The 18,821-nt window shown below is 51.5% G+C and overlaps 1 protein-coding gene across 3 annotated transcripts in view; it reads right to left on the bottom strand.

The window, feature by feature from the left end:
• PREX1 (phosphatidylinositol-3,4,5-trisphosphate dependent Rac exchange factor 1) overlaps positions 1-18,821 on the bottom strand; it is a 201,649-nt gene that overhangs the window by 8,348 nt on the left and 174,480 nt on the right. For all 3 annotated transcript variants that reach the window (XM_012537823.3, XM_049699089.1, XM_033411142.1), the window contains 12 exons: positions 16,728-16,915; positions 16,276-16,437; positions 15,390-15,600; positions 14,669-14,945; positions 11,679-11,885; positions 10,263-10,351; positions 8,887-8,969; positions 8,636-8,726; positions 6,614-6,742; positions 5,057-5,098; positions 3,387-3,604; positions 1,420-1,519 (listed from right to left, as the gene is read on the bottom strand). In XM_012537823.3, the coding sequence (XP_012393277.1) occupies positions 1,420-1,519; positions 3,387-3,604; positions 5,057-5,098; positions 6,614-6,742; positions 8,636-8,726; positions 8,887-8,969; positions 10,263-10,351; positions 11,679-11,885; positions 14,669-14,945; positions 15,390-15,600; positions 16,276-16,437; positions 16,728-16,915 (1,797 nt within the window). The remainder of the gene's footprint in view (positions 1-1,419; positions 1,520-3,386; positions 3,605-5,056; positions 5,099-6,613; positions 6,743-8,635; positions 8,727-8,886; positions 8,970-10,262; positions 10,352-11,678; positions 11,886-14,668; positions 14,946-15,389; positions 15,601-16,275; positions 16,438-16,727; positions 16,916-18,821) is intronic.

Below are 18,821 nucleotides of genomic sequence, written 5' to 3'. Positions count from 1 at the left end.
CTGGTAGCCCAGGGCCTCTACCTGGCAAAAGCTACCCTCAAACAGCATCTGCATCTTATTTACACCCACAGCAAAGAGCTTGTGGCAGGGGTGGCACCAACACCCCACCCTGCACCCATAGCAGACATCACTAATTGATGGATAATTCTCCCTGAGCCCAAGCTGGCCTACAGACAGGCACTGCCAACCAATTCCAATTGGTCCCCGAAATGAAAGCCACTGTGCTTCTGGACTCCAGTTTACACATTCTCAACAGGTGATATCACCTCCAAGGAGGTAAAAATTGGTTTGGGGGGCAAAGGCAAAAAAAAAAAACTTACTCTTTTTGTATGTAAAGCACATATATACATATAGTACATAACAGATATATAGTATATCCATGATATAAAAATTTCACGGGGGTGTGGGTGATTAGGAAAAAATTGTCTCAACAAGCTCCTCAGGGAGGTGATAATAAAAAACAACAACAAGAAAAGCAGGGGTTCTCAAACTAGCATGCTTCCAAATCACCGGGAGGGCTTGCTGACACCCATTTCTGGGCTCTGCTTCCGGTCTGGGATTCAGCAGGTCTGGGATGGGGCCTGAGAATGAGGCTAACAAGCTTCCAGGTGCCGCTGGTCCAGGGATCACACTCAGAGAACCATGGCTCTAGAACCGAGCGCAGTGATTCTCAGTCCTGGCTATACATCAAAGTCACCTGGAAAGCTTATCTTGAATCCCAAGGCCCAGGATCCACCCCACAGGCTGAATCCAAATCACCAGGGCTGGGGCTGGGACTGAGGCATCAGTATCTGAAAAGCTCCCTGGGCGATCCCAGTGCAGCCAGGGCTGAGACCCACTGGACCACAATGTGAGCTCCAGGAGGGCAGAAACCATGGCCGTATATCTCTCCACTGTGGCCCAGAACCTAAAACTGAGCCCGACTCGTATCATGTGCTCGAAATTATGGGTATGTGGATAGATGGATGAGTGTGTGGGTGGATGGGGGATGGATGGATGTATGGATAGAGAAATGGATGGGTGGATGGATGAGTAGATGAATGAGTGGATGAGTGGGTAGGCGAGTGGAATGATGGGTGGGAGGGAGGGAGAAAGAAAGGAAAAAAGAAAATTATGGTGTAAGTTCTTAGAAAATCTTAACACGTCTTCATCCCACCGAAGGTTATCTCTAGGAGTTTTAACAAGAACTGGGTACTGGCTGTTTTTCCCTCTTAAGCGCTCTTGGAGACGGCTGGGTTTATAAAAAAAGAGACCCTCTCCTTCCCTGTATGCTGGGAGCATGAGGTTTGAAAGCACTGGGTCCTGGGTCAACTTTAGGCAGCTGGCCTGGTGGCAGGGGGAGGGACAGGGTGACCCCAGAGCAGTCCCTTCCACTCCAGAACCCCGACTCCCACGGTGGGGGTAGGAGGAATCACTCACTGGCCACGTAGTTCTCGTCCAGCTGCTTGAAGGAGAAGGTGACATTGTCCAGCTCCGACAGGGTCACCCAGATGTCCTCCAACATGGTCCGTTCCTCTTTCTGCAAGAGCAAGACAGAGTGGAGGAGTCACAGGTGCCACCCCTGCCCCAGGTTTCACTTCAAGATGCTATGATTCAACTCTAGTTGACACACCAGGCTGTGACGCTACCAGGCATGAGGTCTTGCGCAGGTCTCTCTGGGGCTGGACGTGAGATCGTGTTTGCTCCAGGCCTGTCCTGCACCTCCCAGGTCAGAGCCCATCTCTGCTCTATCATGCTGGGTGGTCCTCTTACCCGGGTCAACCCACCAATCCCACTGAACCATTCCAACGCAGCACCCAGCTCAGAGCCTGCATATCCTGGCAACTGCTGAATTAACACACTGGGTCCCGGTGTCCTCATCAGAGAAGAAGAAAGTGAGGGCTGGGTGCTCAGTTCCAGAAACCAATGAGAGGGTGTCTCCCACCAGGCAGGCACCCGTCTGCAATATCGGCCAGCAGAGGGCGCACCACGGCCACTCTTTCCCAAACCGCTGCAGCTCTGGCTTCCTGTCTGGCCCGGGAAAATGTCTAGGAGGCTCAGGGCTGCAAGGTGTGGGGAGCTCAGGCCTGGGCACACGGGTGGAGGGGCAAACAGCACAGAGCAAGTGCTGCTGCCGGCTGGATTTCTGGGGGGGCATCGGCTCTGGGTACCAGTACCCTGAAATGCTGAGTCATTGGCTCTGCCTCCTCCCGGAGCTGGTAGAGGGACCCACCCTGATTCTGAGCCCTGCGAGTGGATGGACAGGGCACTCAGAGATAAAAGAGATGTGGAGAAGGCAGGGCAGTCTGGGGGAACCAGGTCTAGAGTCAGACTCCCAGGTTCACACAGCTTCCCTGGGCCTCAGTGTTCTCATCCTTAAAAAGTGGGTGGTGAAAGGACCCATCTGGGGGCCACTGCAAGGACTAAACAAGGTGCTGTCTGCATCAACAAAGTTCACCTGGATTACCACAAAAGCCTGCTCACTGGTCTCCCAGTTTCTGCCCTTGCCCCTCTGCACTCTTCCCCACCCCGCAGCCTGGGTGATCCTTTAAGTATCAAAGTCAGATCCTGTCCCTCCTCTCCTCAAAACCCTCCCCTGACTGCCACCCACTCAGAGTAACAGCCAAAGTCCTACAACAGCCTGCAAGACCCCGAACAGTCAGACCCCAGTTAATTCTCAGGACTCACCTCCCCCACCTTCCCCGGGCTCACGCACTCTATTCCAGCCGCACTGGGTACCTCGTTGTATCTCAAACACTGCGTGCATCCTCCTGCCTCAGGACCTTTGCACCTGCTGTTCTCTCTGCCTGGAGGGCTCCTCCCCAGTGTCCTCATGGCTCACCCCCTCCCCTCCTTCGGTTCTTAGGTCAGATGTCACCTCTCACTGAGGCCTTCAGTAGCTGCCTTATCAAAACTTTCAACTGCCACCGCCCCAGACCTTCCCCTTAGCCCTTAACACTATCAATGAGGGTTTCTCAACTGCAGCACTACTGACGCTTGGGGCCAGATAATTCTCTGCCGGGGGGTGGGCACGGAGGTGAGCATTCTGTGTGTTGTAGGAGGTTAGCAGCCTCCCTGGCCTCTACACACCAGATGCCAGTAGTACTTCCTCTTCCCTCAGTTGTGACAACCAAAAATGTCTCCAGAGTTTGCCAAGTGTACCCTGGGGGCAAAACTGCCCTGGTGAGAACCACTGGTCTGTACCATCCCTGGTCCTTAGTTGTTTATGTCTATCTCCCCAAAATCAGGGTATAAGGTCCCTGAGTAAACGAACTCTCTGTTTTGTCCACTGCTGGGTCCCCAGTGCCTGTAACAGTGACACATAGTAGGTGCTCGATAAACAGCCGCTGAATACATGAACGGGGTGAGCGACAGCCTGAGCAAGACCTCCCCCGCCCCCCACTCACCGCAGCCGGCGAGAGCAGGGACTGGCAGTGCAGGAGGACGCCAGTGGCCGCCACCTGCTCCAGCCACTTGCGGCTGGCATCCCGGCTGCTCTCCTCGTACTCGCCATTGTTGTTGTAGCGGTAGCTCAGGGCCGCCAGCAGCTGCTCGGAGAAGGTGCACACGGCAGCCACCAGTGCCTGGCAGAAGATGCTGTCCCTCCGCAGCTGCAGCTCCGTGTCTGTGGACAGAGGGGACGGGGCCGCGCTGGGCAGGGGGCTCCTGTACCATCAGCAGGCCTGTACCCCACAGCCCGGGGCCCGGGACTAGCCTCCTCTCCCCAACATGACCACCCATCCGGGGCCAACTGGCAGACAGAATTCATTCATCCCAGGCACCAAAGGCAACTCCATAAAACTCAACTCTCCAAAAGCCAAGCCAATCCGTGGAAAAACTCAGCCCCCTCAATGACCCATCTGCCTACGTAAAACAACAAAACAACTTGTGATTTTCCAAGGGCGTTCCCCAAACCCTTACCCTCAGCTGTTCATTTATTAGGAAATTTCTCAGCATTGATTGAGAGTGATGATGCCAGCTCCATGTTTTAAGAAATGCAGTTTACCATTTTCTCTATTTTTGAGAAGTATGCCTTCTTATCATCCCCCACCACCACCACTTCCTTGCCCCCTGCTTGTGATGTGATTTACAGAACTGGCCAATTTTGGGCAATCAGTCATTCAGGGTCCTAATATCCTGGAAGGGATTTTTTTCTTTTCTTTTGGCTGTGCCACGCAGCTTTCGGGATCTTAGTTCCCTGACCAGGGATCGAACCCAGGCCCCAGCAGTGAAAGCACCGAGTCCTAACCACCGGACCACCAGGGAATTCCCTGGAAGGGATTATTTTTGTTTCTTTGTTTGTTTTTGTTTTTTGTTTTTATTTTTGCGGTACGCGGGCCTGTCACTGTTGCGGCCTCTCCCGTTGCAGAGCACAGGCTCCGGACGCGCAGGCTCAGCAGCCATGGCTCACGGGCCCAGCCGTTCCGCGGCATGTGGGATCCTCCCAGACCGGGGCACGAACCCATGTCCCCTGCATCGGCAGGCAGGCTCTCAACCACTTGCGCCACCAGGGAAGCCCGGGAAGGGATTATTTTTGATGACTGGCTCTAGCCAATGGGTTTTCAGTGACCAATTTTGACCCAGATCCTATTCTAGCTGCCCCTTGGCTGAGAATTTCTGGAAGGAAGGGAGGGACAGAGAACACCTCCAAGATTCCCCTAGGCCCCCGTCAGCCCCTCCTCCACCCCACTGTCTTCGGGGTAGGAAGCCCAGGCTGGGGCTGAGGGCTCTACCGGCAAAGATCCTCCCTAATTGTCGGTGCTCTATCCTGTGTCCTCGTCAAGATCAGCCCAGGCCTGGGAAGTGGTAAGAGACAGTGCTCCTGGCTCCAGGGCCCTGAGACTTGTCCCCCAGACACAAGAGGAAGAAGTGAGGTCTGAGTAGTTCTTGGAGGGGCTAGAGGCCATGGTGTTACCTCCCCCTGTGCAGACCCCGACGACCAGGGGAAAAGTCAACCTTGGCCGGCGGAAGAGGCCTTCCCCGGGGTGCGGTCATGGGCACTGGCTGCCGGGGGGCCTCTCCCGGATGCACCTGGGTGTGTGCAAATCACAGACAGCTGCCCCTTCGAAGCCCTCACCTGTGCATTTCAGCAAGGCCAGGAGAAGCTGGTTCTTTCCATCTGGAAGGAGAAGGAGATGGGCTGAGAGGGGTTAGCGGAAGAAGCAAGTCGAGCCAGGCCTCCCCGCAGCCCACGTGCCTGACCCCTTCTTGCAGCGAAGCTCTGGGCACACAGAGCCGTGCTCAACAAGCTCTGACTGAATGTTGAGCAGATTCCAGAAACCCCAACTGTCAGCTGCACCCCAACTGTCTATACAGAGACTCAAACCAGCCCCTCCAACTAATGGGCCAGAGCCCCCAGCCCACACCTTGTACCTGTGCGTGGGCACACCCTGACACACGTGTGTACGTACATGTGGGAGCACACTCAGACCACGTACACTCACACGTGTACTCAGGTACTTATTCACATCGTCCTACACAGCCAAGCCCTGCCCACAGGTAGACAAAGCCCAGACCTTCCAGACACAGGCCTAACACCCTGGTCTCTTTCCGTCAAATAAAGGCTCTTGGGCCCAGAAGGGGCTTAAAAGAAAAATCTGAAAGGCCCCTGGATTTGCCCTCTTGGGATACACTCTGTCCTCGGGAGGCACTAAGATGCAGGGCAGGGTGTGGTAATAACACCAGCAAATGCTTACTGAGGACTTACTGTGTGCCAGGCACTGTACTAAGTGCCTTGTTTGTACCGACTCGTTTATCCCTCACAACAACACTATGAACCCATTTTACACATGAAGAGACTGGAGCACAGAGAAGTCAAGGAACTTGCTAAGGTCGCACAGCCAATAAGTGGGAGAGCTGGGGTTCGAGCACCGGCCATCTGGCTCTGGGGTCCATGCTCTTCACCAGTCACAGTTTTGGAAGACAGGACAGCTCAGGGCCAACACAGACTTCCAAGTCAGAGGGTGCTGTTCCTGGGGTCATGACCCTGGGGCCAAGCACCTCCTGCCGTCCTGGTCAGATGTCTCCCTGGCCTGGGATCCTTCTAACCCAGGAGTCCCAGGCTCAAATGCTGCCAAGGGCCAGGCAGGTAACATAAGGTGCATGAAGCAGACCCCAGGCCACAGGCCGTGGTGGGATCCATGTGGACTGGGAGGCGCCCCTCCCCCACCTAAAGAGGGTGGCCGCCACTCATCTCCAGCCAAGTGGGGTCTCGGATTATAAATGCTGGCAGCAGGTTCACAGTGTTTAATGCTGCGGCATTAGACATTACCTGGCAGCCCAAGTCTGATCAGGACCCACCCACCCCCCAACTTGTAACCTGGTTAATAAGCAAAAGGAACTGAACTACATCCACAATTTTGGAAGCTGAGAAGGAACAAGTTCAGCCTTCTTAGCCTCCTGACTCTGCAAGGAAGCCCCAGGCACCCCAAATCAGCGGTTCCTTGATCAAGTGTGTACTGTCCCAGGGCCTTGCCCAGGGCAGGACACAGCTGAGAAAGGGACACTCTCTCTTCCAGAGGGCCTGGAGAGACATGGGGCACGGAGATGGACCCATTCCTGATCCTTCCACGTTGCACATCAAGAACCAAAGGCCACAAAACCTCCACATCACAGCCTTCCCCGCCCAGCTGACCTTCCACGTATCTCTGAATGTTGTCCACCAGGGTCTTGATGGAATTGGGGAGGTTCCAGGGGTCCTCCTGGATGCTGATCTGGATCAAGCTGCGGCCACGAATTGTACACTCCTCTTTCTGTTTGAACTCTGGGGCAGAAAGCGACATGAGGGCAGGAAAGGGACAATTAGATAGCTTTGGAAAATGGTGGCACAAAGGCCTCTGTACCATCACTAGATTCCAAAGCTCAGAATCTTAGGTCAAGGATGCTGGCAGGACTCTAGGGTACTATGGTCCATGGAAGGCAAATACATGGTAAGTGTGCTACGAATTCATAGTATCACACTCATGGCAGACATTGCTGATCAATCTCAGCACTCCTTCCCGCTCGTCTGAGGCCGCGACTCCTCACAGGTACAACAAATCCAATGCAGACATCACAAATCAATCAGGGCATGCTTGTCTCCTAAGCCTGGATGTAGTCACGGAAGGATTCTCGGGTACTACCTCCTCACAGCCACAACCAATCGAGCTGGCACGTGAGTTGTAACCTAGCGTAACCTTTTCCCTACACAGAGGAGGACGTCCAGGCACAGAGTGGAAAAGTGACTTGCCTCAAGTCACACAGCAGGGTAGTGACAGAAAAGGGACTTGAACCTGGCCCCAGACAAGCAAACACAGGTCCCTGCTCCTTTGGCCTCTTCCCTGCTACAAAGTCCCAGGTTTCTGAGATATGTGTGGTTTTGTTTCCTCTGAGTTTGACATTTCTTCTTCCTAAGGTCCATCCCAGGGAGAGATGATCCTGAGACAGCAGGAGGGAGAGCTGAGCTAGGGCACCCCAACGTCTCACCACTTCCGACCCTCACTTAGGAGCAACTGCCTGTTTCTTTTCCTATCTCCTGAACTCTACTTGAAGCTCCTTGAGGTCAGAGGCAGTGTCACTTTCATCTAATGGGCCCCAGGGCCCAGCACAAGGCCTGACACAAGCTGGTTCTTGGAAATTATTTACTGGATGTATGAACGCATGGATGCATGGAGTAGACAGATGGGTGGATGAGTGGGTAGGTGGATGGGTGGGTGGGTGGATGGATGGATGGATGGATAGATGAATGGATGGATGGATGATGGATGGATGGATGGATGGACAGATGGGTGGATAGATTAAATAGGTGGGTGGATGGGTAAATGGGAGGAGAAGTAAATAGAGGGACATAAAAGTCAATCTTTTTCTCTCAATCATTTCAAGAAGAAGGTCTCAGTTTGGTGCTGGTAAGTCCTTAACACTTCTTTAACTCACTAATCCCCCTCAGGAATAAGGAACAAAGAGTTCTGGGCAGGCAACAGTGCCTAACTACAGTACAATGACATTTTTTGTTGCTGTTTCCATTGGATTTATCATTATTTTATGACATTTTATACTGGTTTTCCATTTACGGGGAGTTAAATAAGGTCCTTTCAAAACTGAATTTTTTAAAGGGAGACAGTTTGATCTATCAATAATATGGGCAGCAAACGAATATGGTTTAAAAAATGTAAAGATGTTGGCAGATTCTATGAATATGTCTAAAACGATGAAGGGGCTGTGGGTGGGGTGTCTGAGGTTTGGCAAATCGTGCTCCAGTCCTTCCCCTCATGTTATAAACAGGCAGATGGAGGCCCAGAAAGGCTCAGGGACCAGCCCAGCGGTCCACACACTTTTTCTGTAAAGAGTCAGATAGGAACTGATTTAGGCTTTGCAGGGCATACAGTCTCTGTCACATATTCTTTCTTTCGTTCCGTTTTAACAATCCATTATAAATGAAAAGTCATTCTGAGCTCACAGTCTGTACAAAAACAGGCCATGGGCTGGATCTGGCCCACGGGCTGATCCTGCTGACTGCCCCTGGACTGACCCATAGCCATTCAACAGGTGAGGGGCAAAGCTGAGAACGTGGCCCAGGTGGCCTGACGCCTGTCCAGCACACGTCACCCATTGCAGCCCGTCTCCCCGACGGATGCTGGATGTCATCCCTCGCCCTGCCTGGGGACTCTTCTCTGCTCACCTTGTAAGCTGTGGTCCATGGGGAAATGCCTGGTCTCTTCAAAAGCTCTGCTCATAACTGGCCCCTTGAGGAGTGCATGGATGGAGTCCACCTGGGTGGCGGGAAGCTCTGGGTTAGTTTGGCCCACAGGGCCCTCCAAGTGGCAGGGACTCATTACTCATAGCCCCTGCCCCGGCTCCTGGCTTATGGGTTCTTACCAGGGGTGATGGGAAGAACTCAAGGTCAGGCCGGAGTTGGGACAAAGGTCCTACCTGGTTAAAGAGGTGCTCCAGGCAGCCATGAAGCTTGTCCTGCTTGTCTGACGGGATCCTCATGTCACAGGGCAGCTCGTCCCCTTGCAGAAGGAAGAAACCACAGCCATCAACTATTCCTGCCCCATCTCACACCTTCCCAGCCTCTTTCTCAAGAAAGCAATGTAGCTACAGAGCTCCAAAACCCACAGTGGACTTGGAGTCTCATAGACCCAGGTCCTGGCTGTGTGACACTGCACAAGTCACTTGACCTCTCTGCACCTCGGTTTCTTCATCTGCAAAATGGGCAACAGGAACTAAAACATTACGCAATTGTAAGTCAATGTTATTAGTTTTCACTCTGCAGACGAGGAGACAGAAAGTCAGATATAAGGAACCGGATCCCAGTCTCCTGATTCATCCCCCAGTCATTTCATTTAAATCAGCTGCCACATGTGAGCGCCTTCCTAAAACCTCCCCAGGGATAGTTTTTGCAGCTGAATATCTTATGTGATGAGATATTTACCTAAAGTTCAGAAATATCTGTGACTTTACGTGAGCTTCTTTTTCTTCTGTTAAACTGAAGTATGATTAAAATTAAATTTTTATGCACAGATACTGCCTCTGGAAGGACACATAGGGCAGTAGTGACAGCGGGAGCTTGGGAACCGGGAGGCCGGGTAACAGGGGTGGGAGGGAGGTTTGCCACTACCCACCCTCTCATGCCTTTTGAATTATGAACCATGTGGATGTCTGTCTTATTCACAAAATAAAATTTTTAAAGGCTGAAATCAATAAAACTAAAATAAAAACAAATTTCAGTCTTTCAGTAAAAATTCCAAGTAACATAGAATCTAATTTATAAAATCTTATTTACGTCTGTCTGTCCCTCCAGCCGTCCACCCACATTTCTCCACATCTGTGCAGAAATACATGTTCACCAGCAATCCCCAAATATAATCAATAGTCATTTCTGGGGGAGAGGCTGAGATTCTGACTTATTTCCATGTACTTCTTTTGAACTTTCCTGTGTCATTTGAATTTTTGGTTTGCGCATGCATCATTCACGGAAACCATCAGGTCACCCTATTTTAGTAACGTTGGAGCCCTCACCACAACATGTAACTGCATCGTGTGTGTTTTTATTTGTCCCGTGTCCGTGGCGTTCACGGAGAACGTGAGGGCTGGGATCTTTGTCTCTTCATTCACTGCCGTGGTCCCAGCACATAACTGGTGAGCAATAAATGTTTGCTAAAGGACTGAAGGAAAACCACTACCACACCATGCAAAGTAATAGAAGACAATATAACATGGAGTGAAGCATAACAAAATAAAAATAAACAAAACAGAATCGCGCTGGGGGACCCCTCTCCTGGAGCACAAGCCTCTGCACTCACCAGACCCCATCTCGTCGCTGCCCAGGTAGGAGCTGTTACTTCTCACGCTGGTGTAAGACAGGACGGAGTCCCGATTACTGTTACACTCACTGCAAAGCAGCAGAGACGAAGGCATGAGTCACCCTCCCACTCACAGCCTCTGGTCCCAGCACCCGGAACCCACTTTCTGGAGTGTAGACAAAACCCTTGGGTGGACGATTGGTCCAGAGAAGGCACCGTGGGCCAACCGCCAGAGCCACAGACGGGCAGGGTTGTCCTGGTGCGTTTTCTAGGTCTGACGCTGGGGAAACATTTCCAGGCCTCAGTACAGAAGTGGTAGGTGGATAATGAATCATTTTCGTTTGGGTGTAACTCCTGTCACTGTCTTCATGGGACAGCCTTGTCCCTGGACACACCTGCATTCGCCACACTTGGCCACATGGTTCCATATTTTGTCTCCCCAGCCTGGCTAGAAACCTCCTAAGAACAAGGACTGTGTTTGCTTGGCTTGTATCCCAGGAAGTCAGAAGGCATGGGGAATTAAAAACCACAACCCTGAAATTCTTTCCTTCACCTTTCTGACAATTAAAGGAAAAATCGGAGGACCCAAAAATGTCAGAATGGAAACCCAGAGAGATGGAGAGATCTTGGTCTGTGGACAAGAGGCTCCAGGAACACACAGTACCCAGTCAGCCAGACCATTTCGTAATACAGACACCAAGACACACCGACCAATCTGGTCCCTTGAAGACTGAAAGGATATAAAAGCTGGAAGGATGGGGACCAAAGCCTTTCTTGCCAAATTCTGTCAGTTCTGTATTTTGCCCACGAACAACTGAAGTGCCCCTCCAAGACTCTACTTTAACCACAATGGTCAGATGTTATGTAACCTTTCACTGGAGGCTATGGTGCTTGTTTATTTGTGGTAAGGAATTCCATTCACTCACTCTATGGTTTATTACAGGAAATTGGGGTTTCAGTCTATTTAACCCACTAATTCAAACTTCCCTGATCTTGTTAATAATTAACCAGGAGAAAACAATTCAGATCCTCTGAGTCAGCAGGGGAAAAAATGGTCTTACTCCCTGGATCAAGTAAAAATAGTGTTTGTTGCAGAAACCAGAGGTCTTAACGTTGATTTTAAAACACACTGCAGATCTTGACTTTTCCTTGGACCACATTCCATCAACGTGTGCGGAGTGGAGCCAAGGCAGAAAGGATGGGTGGTGTCCACCAGGGGACGGGGAGCCGAAGGGGGCATCTGGGGTGTGCTGTGGGGCGTGGCCTAAGCCCCCAGGACCACATGGCTAGGCGACAGCGCCCCGTCCCACTGCTTCCTGGGAAATGTCCTCTGATTCTGACTTTCCCACAGCGGAGGCCTCAACTGTGTCAGTGGCCATTCACAGCAAACCCCACGAGAGCCCCGCTTGCCCCCACCTGTAGGAGTCCCGGTAGCTCATGGTGTCATGGCCCGAGTCCTCCTGATCGTCCTCTGACACCTTGAAGCACACTTTCTTGCTGCCCCCGTGGTCGGTCCTGTCCATCTCAGTCTCTTCGCTGACCAGCTGGGGGGATGAGGCCTCCTCGGCCAAGGGCGGATCGCAGGACCCACCCGAGGTGGGCTCCGTGATGGTGGACAGCAGCCTGCAGGAGCAAAGACTTTGAACTTAAAGGCAGAGGCCCGTGGCTCCACTTGCCTCCATGGAGGCCCCAGACAAGGCCCTGACCTCAGGCCTCACCTTTTTTTTTTTTTTTTTTGTGGTATGCGGGCCTCTCACTGTCGTGGCCTCTCCTGTTGCGGAGCACAGGCTCCGGACGCGCAGGCTCAGCGGCCATGACTCATGGGCCCAGCCGCTCCACGGCACGTGGGATCTTCACGGACCGAGGCACGAACCCACCAGGGAAGCTCAGGCCTCACCTTTTATCCTAAGCAGAGGGAACCATCAAATGCTCTGTGGCCCTTCCCTGAAAATCCCACCAGCAGGGCTTCCCTGGTGGCGCAGTGGTTAAGAATCCGCCTGCCAATGCAGGGGACGTGGGTTTGATCGCTGGTCCAGGAAAATCCCACATACCGCGGAGCAACTAAGCCCGTGCGCCACAACTACTGAGCCTGCGCTCCAGAGCCCGCGAGCCACAACCACTGAGCCCTTATGACACGACTACTGAAGCCCGCGCGCCTAGAGCCCGTGCTCTCTAACAAGAGAAGCCACCGCAATGAGAAGCCTGCGCACCACAACGAAGAGTAGCCCCCGCTGCCCACAACTAGAGAAAGCCCGTGCACAGCAACGAAGACCCAACACAGCCATAAATAAATAAATAAATAAGTAAGTAAGTAAGTAAGTAAGTAAATAAATAAATAAAATCCCACCAGCAACTTTGCAGATGTGAATACATTGTCCCTCCTGTAGGGGGCGTGACATATGGACACTCTTTATTTCACAGCCAAGCTACACACAGGCTCCAGAGAAAAGAAGGCAACTGGGAAACGTGGTCTGTAAGGGCCATATGGTCTCAGTTACAACTATACACTCAACTCTGCTGCTGTACTGTGACAGCACCACAGACAACATGTAAAGAAATGGGCACGGCTGTGTTCCAATAAACCTTTATTTTTTTTAAAAAAAAGCAGTGGGCTGGATTTGGCCCATAGGCCCTAGTGTGTCAATCCCTGGCATAGAGTATAATTGTTAAGACTATAGGTTTTTAAGACAGACAGACCCCAGGTTCAAATCCCAATGCTACCAATTCCTAGTTCAGAGACCTAAAGCTAATTATTAAACCTCTCTGAGACTCAGTTTCCTCATCTGGAGTAATATCACTATCTATGTCCTAAGCTGCTGTAAAGATTAAGGGAGTTAAAATATGTAAAGTGCTTAGAAGAGTGTCTGGTGCCTTGTAAGTGATCAGTAAACCCTGGCTGATATAATCCTACTACATCTCAATGAGGTCAGTATTATGATTAGCCCCATTTTAACAGGTGAGACCATCAAGGCTCAGAGAGGTTAAGTGACTTGCCTAAGGTCACACAGCTAATAAGTGGCAGGGCCAGGATCAAACCCAGGCCTCCTGCCTCCAGACCCTACATTATTTTTCCTATTCTCATTGACAATTTCTATCATACACAAAAGGAGAGGGACCAGTATGATGGACCCCAGGTAACCAGCTGCCAGCTTCAACAGTGGCAACTCAGGATCCACTTTTCTTTCCTCCATCTTTCCTGTTGCTTTTTCTTTTTCTGGAGTGTTTAAAACAAACCTAAGATATCATATAATTTCCCCTATAAACACTTCCATATGTGTCTCTAGCACATAAGGATTTATTTTTAAAGCAACGGTTCTCAACTGAGGGTGCTTTCTGTCCCCCACTCTCCCACTCCAGGAAACGGTTAGCAATTTAGCAAGTTCCCTCAGGCGCAAACATTAAGCAACGTCCAGAGACATTTTTAGTTGCCACAACTGAAGCAGGGCAGGGAGGAGTGGGCTAGCTACTGGCATCCAAGGAGTAGAGGCCAGGAATGCCACTAAGTATCCCACAACAAAGAATTATCGGGCCCAAAATGTCAACCGTACCGAGGCTGAGAAACACTGTTGTAAACATAACCAGTCACTGTTACCACACCTAACAAAATCAATCATTCCATAATACCATCTAGTTCCCAGACCACGGGATCCCTGATGCTCCCCAAAGTGTCTTCTCACAGATGGTATGTTAGAAACAGAACCCGAACCAGGTCCAGACACTGTATTCGGTTGATGTGTCTCTCAAGTCTCTTCCCTAACAGTTCCTCCTCCCCCGCCTCCCTGTACCTGCTTCCCCTCCAATCATTTATTTGTTAAAGAAACTGGGTCGTTTGTCATCTAGAATCACCCACCCTCTGAATTTAGCCAACTGTGTCCCTGAGGTGGCATTTCATCCTCCCTTAAAACCCAGTCCTCTAGCTGAGTAGTGAGATCTAGAACTTTGATCAGAGAATGGTGCGACTTGTGCTGGCAAGAACGCTTTGTAGGTGATGCGGTGCGTGTGTCCTGCTGCTTCGCACCAAAAGGGACATCACGTTTAGCCGTCTCTCTTTCTGCAACATTAAAATGATAAAGTTCCCCCAAAACCTCTCAACAAATAGTTTTAGCCTCTACTGATGATGCTGCCTACATCCAGCCTTTCATTAGATCAGTGGTTCTCAATCAGGGGTGATTTTGCCCCCCAGAGGGCATTTGACAATGTCTGAAGACATGTGTGATTGTCACAACTGGGGAAGGGGGTGCTACTGGCATCTAGTGGGTAGAAGGCAGGGATACCACTAATAGCCTATAATGCACAGGACAGCTCCCAACTCCGAAGAACGATCCTACGCAAAATGTTGATGCCGCTGATGTTGAGAAATCCTGACCCTGACACTCGGGCCATTCTCTCCTGGGCCCAGGGCTCACCTGTTGATCTGGGTAACATATTGCTTCATCTCCTTCAGGGCCACATCCAGTCTGGTAAAGAGCTGCAGGTAGGCATCCTGGATCTCACGGTCCTCCTGCTTGAGTAGGAAGCTCAAACCCCGGTGCTCCTGGCCAAGGGTTCCATTGGCTGACCCAAAGCTGCTGTCGTTGGGACCCTGGCTTTGGGGGTCCCCATCCGCAGCAGGTAGGCACTTCCAGGACGGGGCAGCCATGGTGGTGATGCAGTGTTGGGTGTAGGACATGGGGTTCAGGTGACCTACAGTGGAGGGAGGGAGCGTTCACTTGGAAACAGCCCCCAGACACCCACAAGCCCCTTAGACAGAGGTATACAAATTCATTTTAAGGATCCCAATGAATGAGAAATATTTCTCTTTTAAATATTCTTTTAATACACTGAATTACTTCAATAAGAAAGTTTCGGTTTGGTGCTAATATACTTTTAACTACTGTGATCTTTTTCCTGCCTGGAATGTAGACATGATGGCTGGTCCTCCAGCAGCCATTCTATATACCATGAGGCATCCTTCAGGATAAAAGCAACATCTAGAGATGGTGGCACAGAAAGACAGAAGGAGCCTGGATCCCTGATGACCGTGGAACTATCAATACAGCTCTGGACTGCTGGCTTTCAGACATACTTCTGTTTAAGTATCTGTAGTGTGAGATCTGGACACAGTTTCTGACAGACACACACAGTTACCTTGCTCTGGGTCAAGGCCGATGAGGGAGGGTTTGCGACCAAAGCGGATGCTGAAGGACCTGCCAACCGAGGGAGTAGTCTTGGGGTAGGACACTTCCATGAGGTTGACGTGGCAATTGGTGGGGCAAAAGTCCAGGCCACACAGCAGATGGGGTTCCAGGGGTGCTTGTTTGAAGGGCGGGCTGACCCTGCTCTTTAGCTGAGCTGCAAACTGAGAAAGGTGGGGGACGTGGAGTCGTGATACAGGGGTCTGGAAATCCTGGCCCACCACCAGCACCCACTTTATCCTGGCCTAGGTCAGACAATCCAAAATTGGACAAAATGTCAATAGCTCCAAATGGAAAAGTAAGTTCCCCTGCAGTGCCTTTTACTGGACCCAGATTTCAGGGAAGGCCTGGAGAAACGTGAGGCCTCCAAGTACCTACCCACGTTCATTTCTCCATTTTACCTGAGCTGTCCTTGAGGAACATCTCTCCCTGACCCACAGTCCATGAGGTTCAGATAAGGCTACCTCCCCATCCTTGCAGAGACTGGTACAGGCCTAGGCAAGGGACCCAAGGCAAGTCAACAAAAGCTCTCTTCAAGTTCCTTTTCTACTGGGGTTGCTAAGGCTAGAGCCATTGGGGGCCATGTTGTCACCACATGAAAAGGAACTGCCTGAGAGCAAAGCCAAGACAGAAAAATAAAGTCAAGAGAAAGAGAGAGGCCCTGTTCTTGTAATAGTGTGATGTTTGAGTGCCTGGATACAACCATGCCTGAAGCTCACCTCTGGACACTTCAGTAATATAAACCAATAAATTCTCCTGTTTGTTTAAGCTAAATTGGGTTGGGTTTTGACTTTTACAACCAAAATACCCCAAGTTGAGACCCTGTAGGGTGCAGGCACCTCCTGGTACAAGGCGATCCTCTGGCCGATGCTCTCCAGCTTGGTGTCACAGATGTTGCGGAACTCATAGTGGGACATGGTCCTTATGTTGTTGCTCAGGGCCATAAGCCGCCCACAGTTCTGCACAAAGACACTGTCATCGGTGGCAAAGGCCTCAAGGATCTGCAGAAATATTAACAGCTACTGAGCACTCACTGTGCACCTGGGAGGGTCTTAATGGGTTTATCTGGGGTGACTACTATATGCCTCATAAAACATGTGTGAGGTCAGCTCTATTACTGGCCCATTTAGCAGATGAGTAAACTGAGGCTAAGAGATAACAAGTCAGTCTCCTAAGCCCCACAGCTACCGAGTGGAGGGGGAGGACCTAGGATGCAGGGCTCCAGGCTAACTCTGAGGACATGGGAATCAGGCTGCCCCACCCCCCAGGGCAGGGCAGCACCCAGCAAGACCTTGGCAGTGAGGCCGAAGCAGCCACGGGGCTCCACGATCTTCTCCAGCACGTGACACTTGATGCCCGCTGTGCTCACGTACTCGTACACCACGCCATGCTCCAGGTGCACGTTGTCCACCGTCAGGCTGACCACAGGGCTGTCCTCGTGCAGGCTCAGCTGGGGACCCAGGGACAGCAGGGGGAAGGCTGGAAGCCAGAGGGACAGGCAACCCTGAGGAGGGGGCACCACCCCACACCAAGCCAGCCTCCTGACCCAGCACCGCAGATGGCTTGTGTTGGACGGATGGGGGGACTAAAGTGCTGCAGCTCTGTTCATTTTTGCCAGCCCGCTATCGTTCACCTCTTGTTCTAGAAGATTGTCCTTCTAGGAATCTACCCTTGAGCCCCTTTCTCAGTCTATGTGGCTCAGAAAAGGGCTCCCCCCAACCACACCCTCCCCCAGAGGCAAAGGCCTGGCAATCAGCATGTTTGATTTCCTCTGTTCATAGTGATTGGTTCAGGAGTGAGCACGTGACCCAAGCTGAGTCAATGAGAGTAAAGTCTGGCACTTCTGTTGCATCTGCAAAGAGACGGAGACATTCTCTTTTTCAACTGGATCCCAAGTCACTAGAGCCACCAGGTGGGAAAAACAGCATGTAAGAGGGAAACCAACACAGAGGGAGCAGAGCTGAGAACTGGAGAGAAAGCAAGAGCCTCTTCACCATATAAAGTGCTGGACTGAGCGAGACCTGAAGCTTGCTGACCCTACTCAGACATCTTAGTTTGCTGAGCCCGTGTTTTTATGTAGCTCAGTTTCAGTCCTGATTAATATGGGCCCAGAGAGGCTGTGACTCCTCAGAGCCACACAGCTAGGCAGTGATGTATCTAAGGAGAAAGTAGACACTTCATTGGCGGGAACTGCCTTCCTCCCCACCAGCTCCAAAGAGGACCTCTCAACACACACCCCATCACTCTTTCTCCCCTCACCCTCATACTGTGTCACCACTTGTCAGGTTTTTTGTTCTGTTGTTCACTGTCCGGCTCCCCTCACATCCGTGTCCTGAGGGCAGGGACCCTGTCTGCCTTGCTCACTCGTGTCTCCCAGCTCCTAGAACAGAACCTGGCACGTAGTAGGTGCTTCTACTTGTTGAACAGAAGAGTAGAAACCGCCAACTCCTCTCAGCGTGGTTTACGGTCATCATCAGGGGTCGCCCACGTGTTGAGGAAGGAGGCCCACAGCCCATTCCTCTCAGAGGGGCACAAACTGAGCACACACCTGCCAGCTGGCCTCTCCCCCCTCCCCATCAGCCTGTCCCCTTTAGGACCCCTCTGCCAGGCTGTGGGTGTTTCAGCAGTGCAGGATAGCTTCCCAGCCAACCCCATAAACCCTGGTTCTTTTCTGACCCCAAAGTCACCAGCCAGGAGCCCAGAGCTATTGGACACAGAGGCACCCAAGCCCCTGGTCTACCCATGGCATCTGCCCCCACCCCCAGCCCAGCAGAAGTACGGGGCAGAGTCCAGAGAAGCAACCGGAGAGGCGGGGCTATTATTCAAACTACAAGTATTCACTCAGTGCCTACGATGCGCCAGGCACAGTTCAAGGCTCGGAGCATCCAGCAAGGAATAAAACAAACAAAATCCCTGCCCTCGGGGAGCTTACGCTAGTGGGGAAAACAGAGAAAAGCAATAAATAACTGTATGATATATGTCAAGTAATGCACATGGTGAAGAAAAATAAAACAGGATAAGGAGACACTGAGGGACAGAAAGGGCTTATTTAATTACAGCACTCAAGGTGGCCTCTCTGAGGAGGTGACATTTGAGCAGAGAGCTGAGTGAGGTGAGGAGCATGGGTAAGAAGTACTCAGGGGAAGAGCATTCCAGGCGGAGGGAACTGCAAGTGCAAAGGTCCTGGGGCAGGAGTCCATTTGGTATTTAAGAACAAGAGGCTGGAGTGGATGGAGCAGTGAGGGCAAGTGGGAAAGTGATGAGAGGTGAGGCTGGGAAGCAAGGCTGGGCCTGGAAGACCATGACAAGGACTTGGGCTTTGCCCTGCATAGGGTGGAAGCCACTGGAAGGTTCTGTTCTATTTTTTGAGACTAGCCTACAGGAG

This window comes from Orcinus orca, chromosome 16, assembly GCF_937001465.1.
Source record: "Orcinus orca chromosome 16, mOrcOrc1.1, whole genome shotgun sequence".
In the NCBI taxonomy this organism is placed as follows: domain Eukaryota; kingdom Metazoa; phylum Chordata; class Mammalia; order Artiodactyla; family Delphinidae; genus Orcinus; species Orcinus orca.
This window is presented reverse-complemented; position numbering and strand designations above follow the sequence as displayed.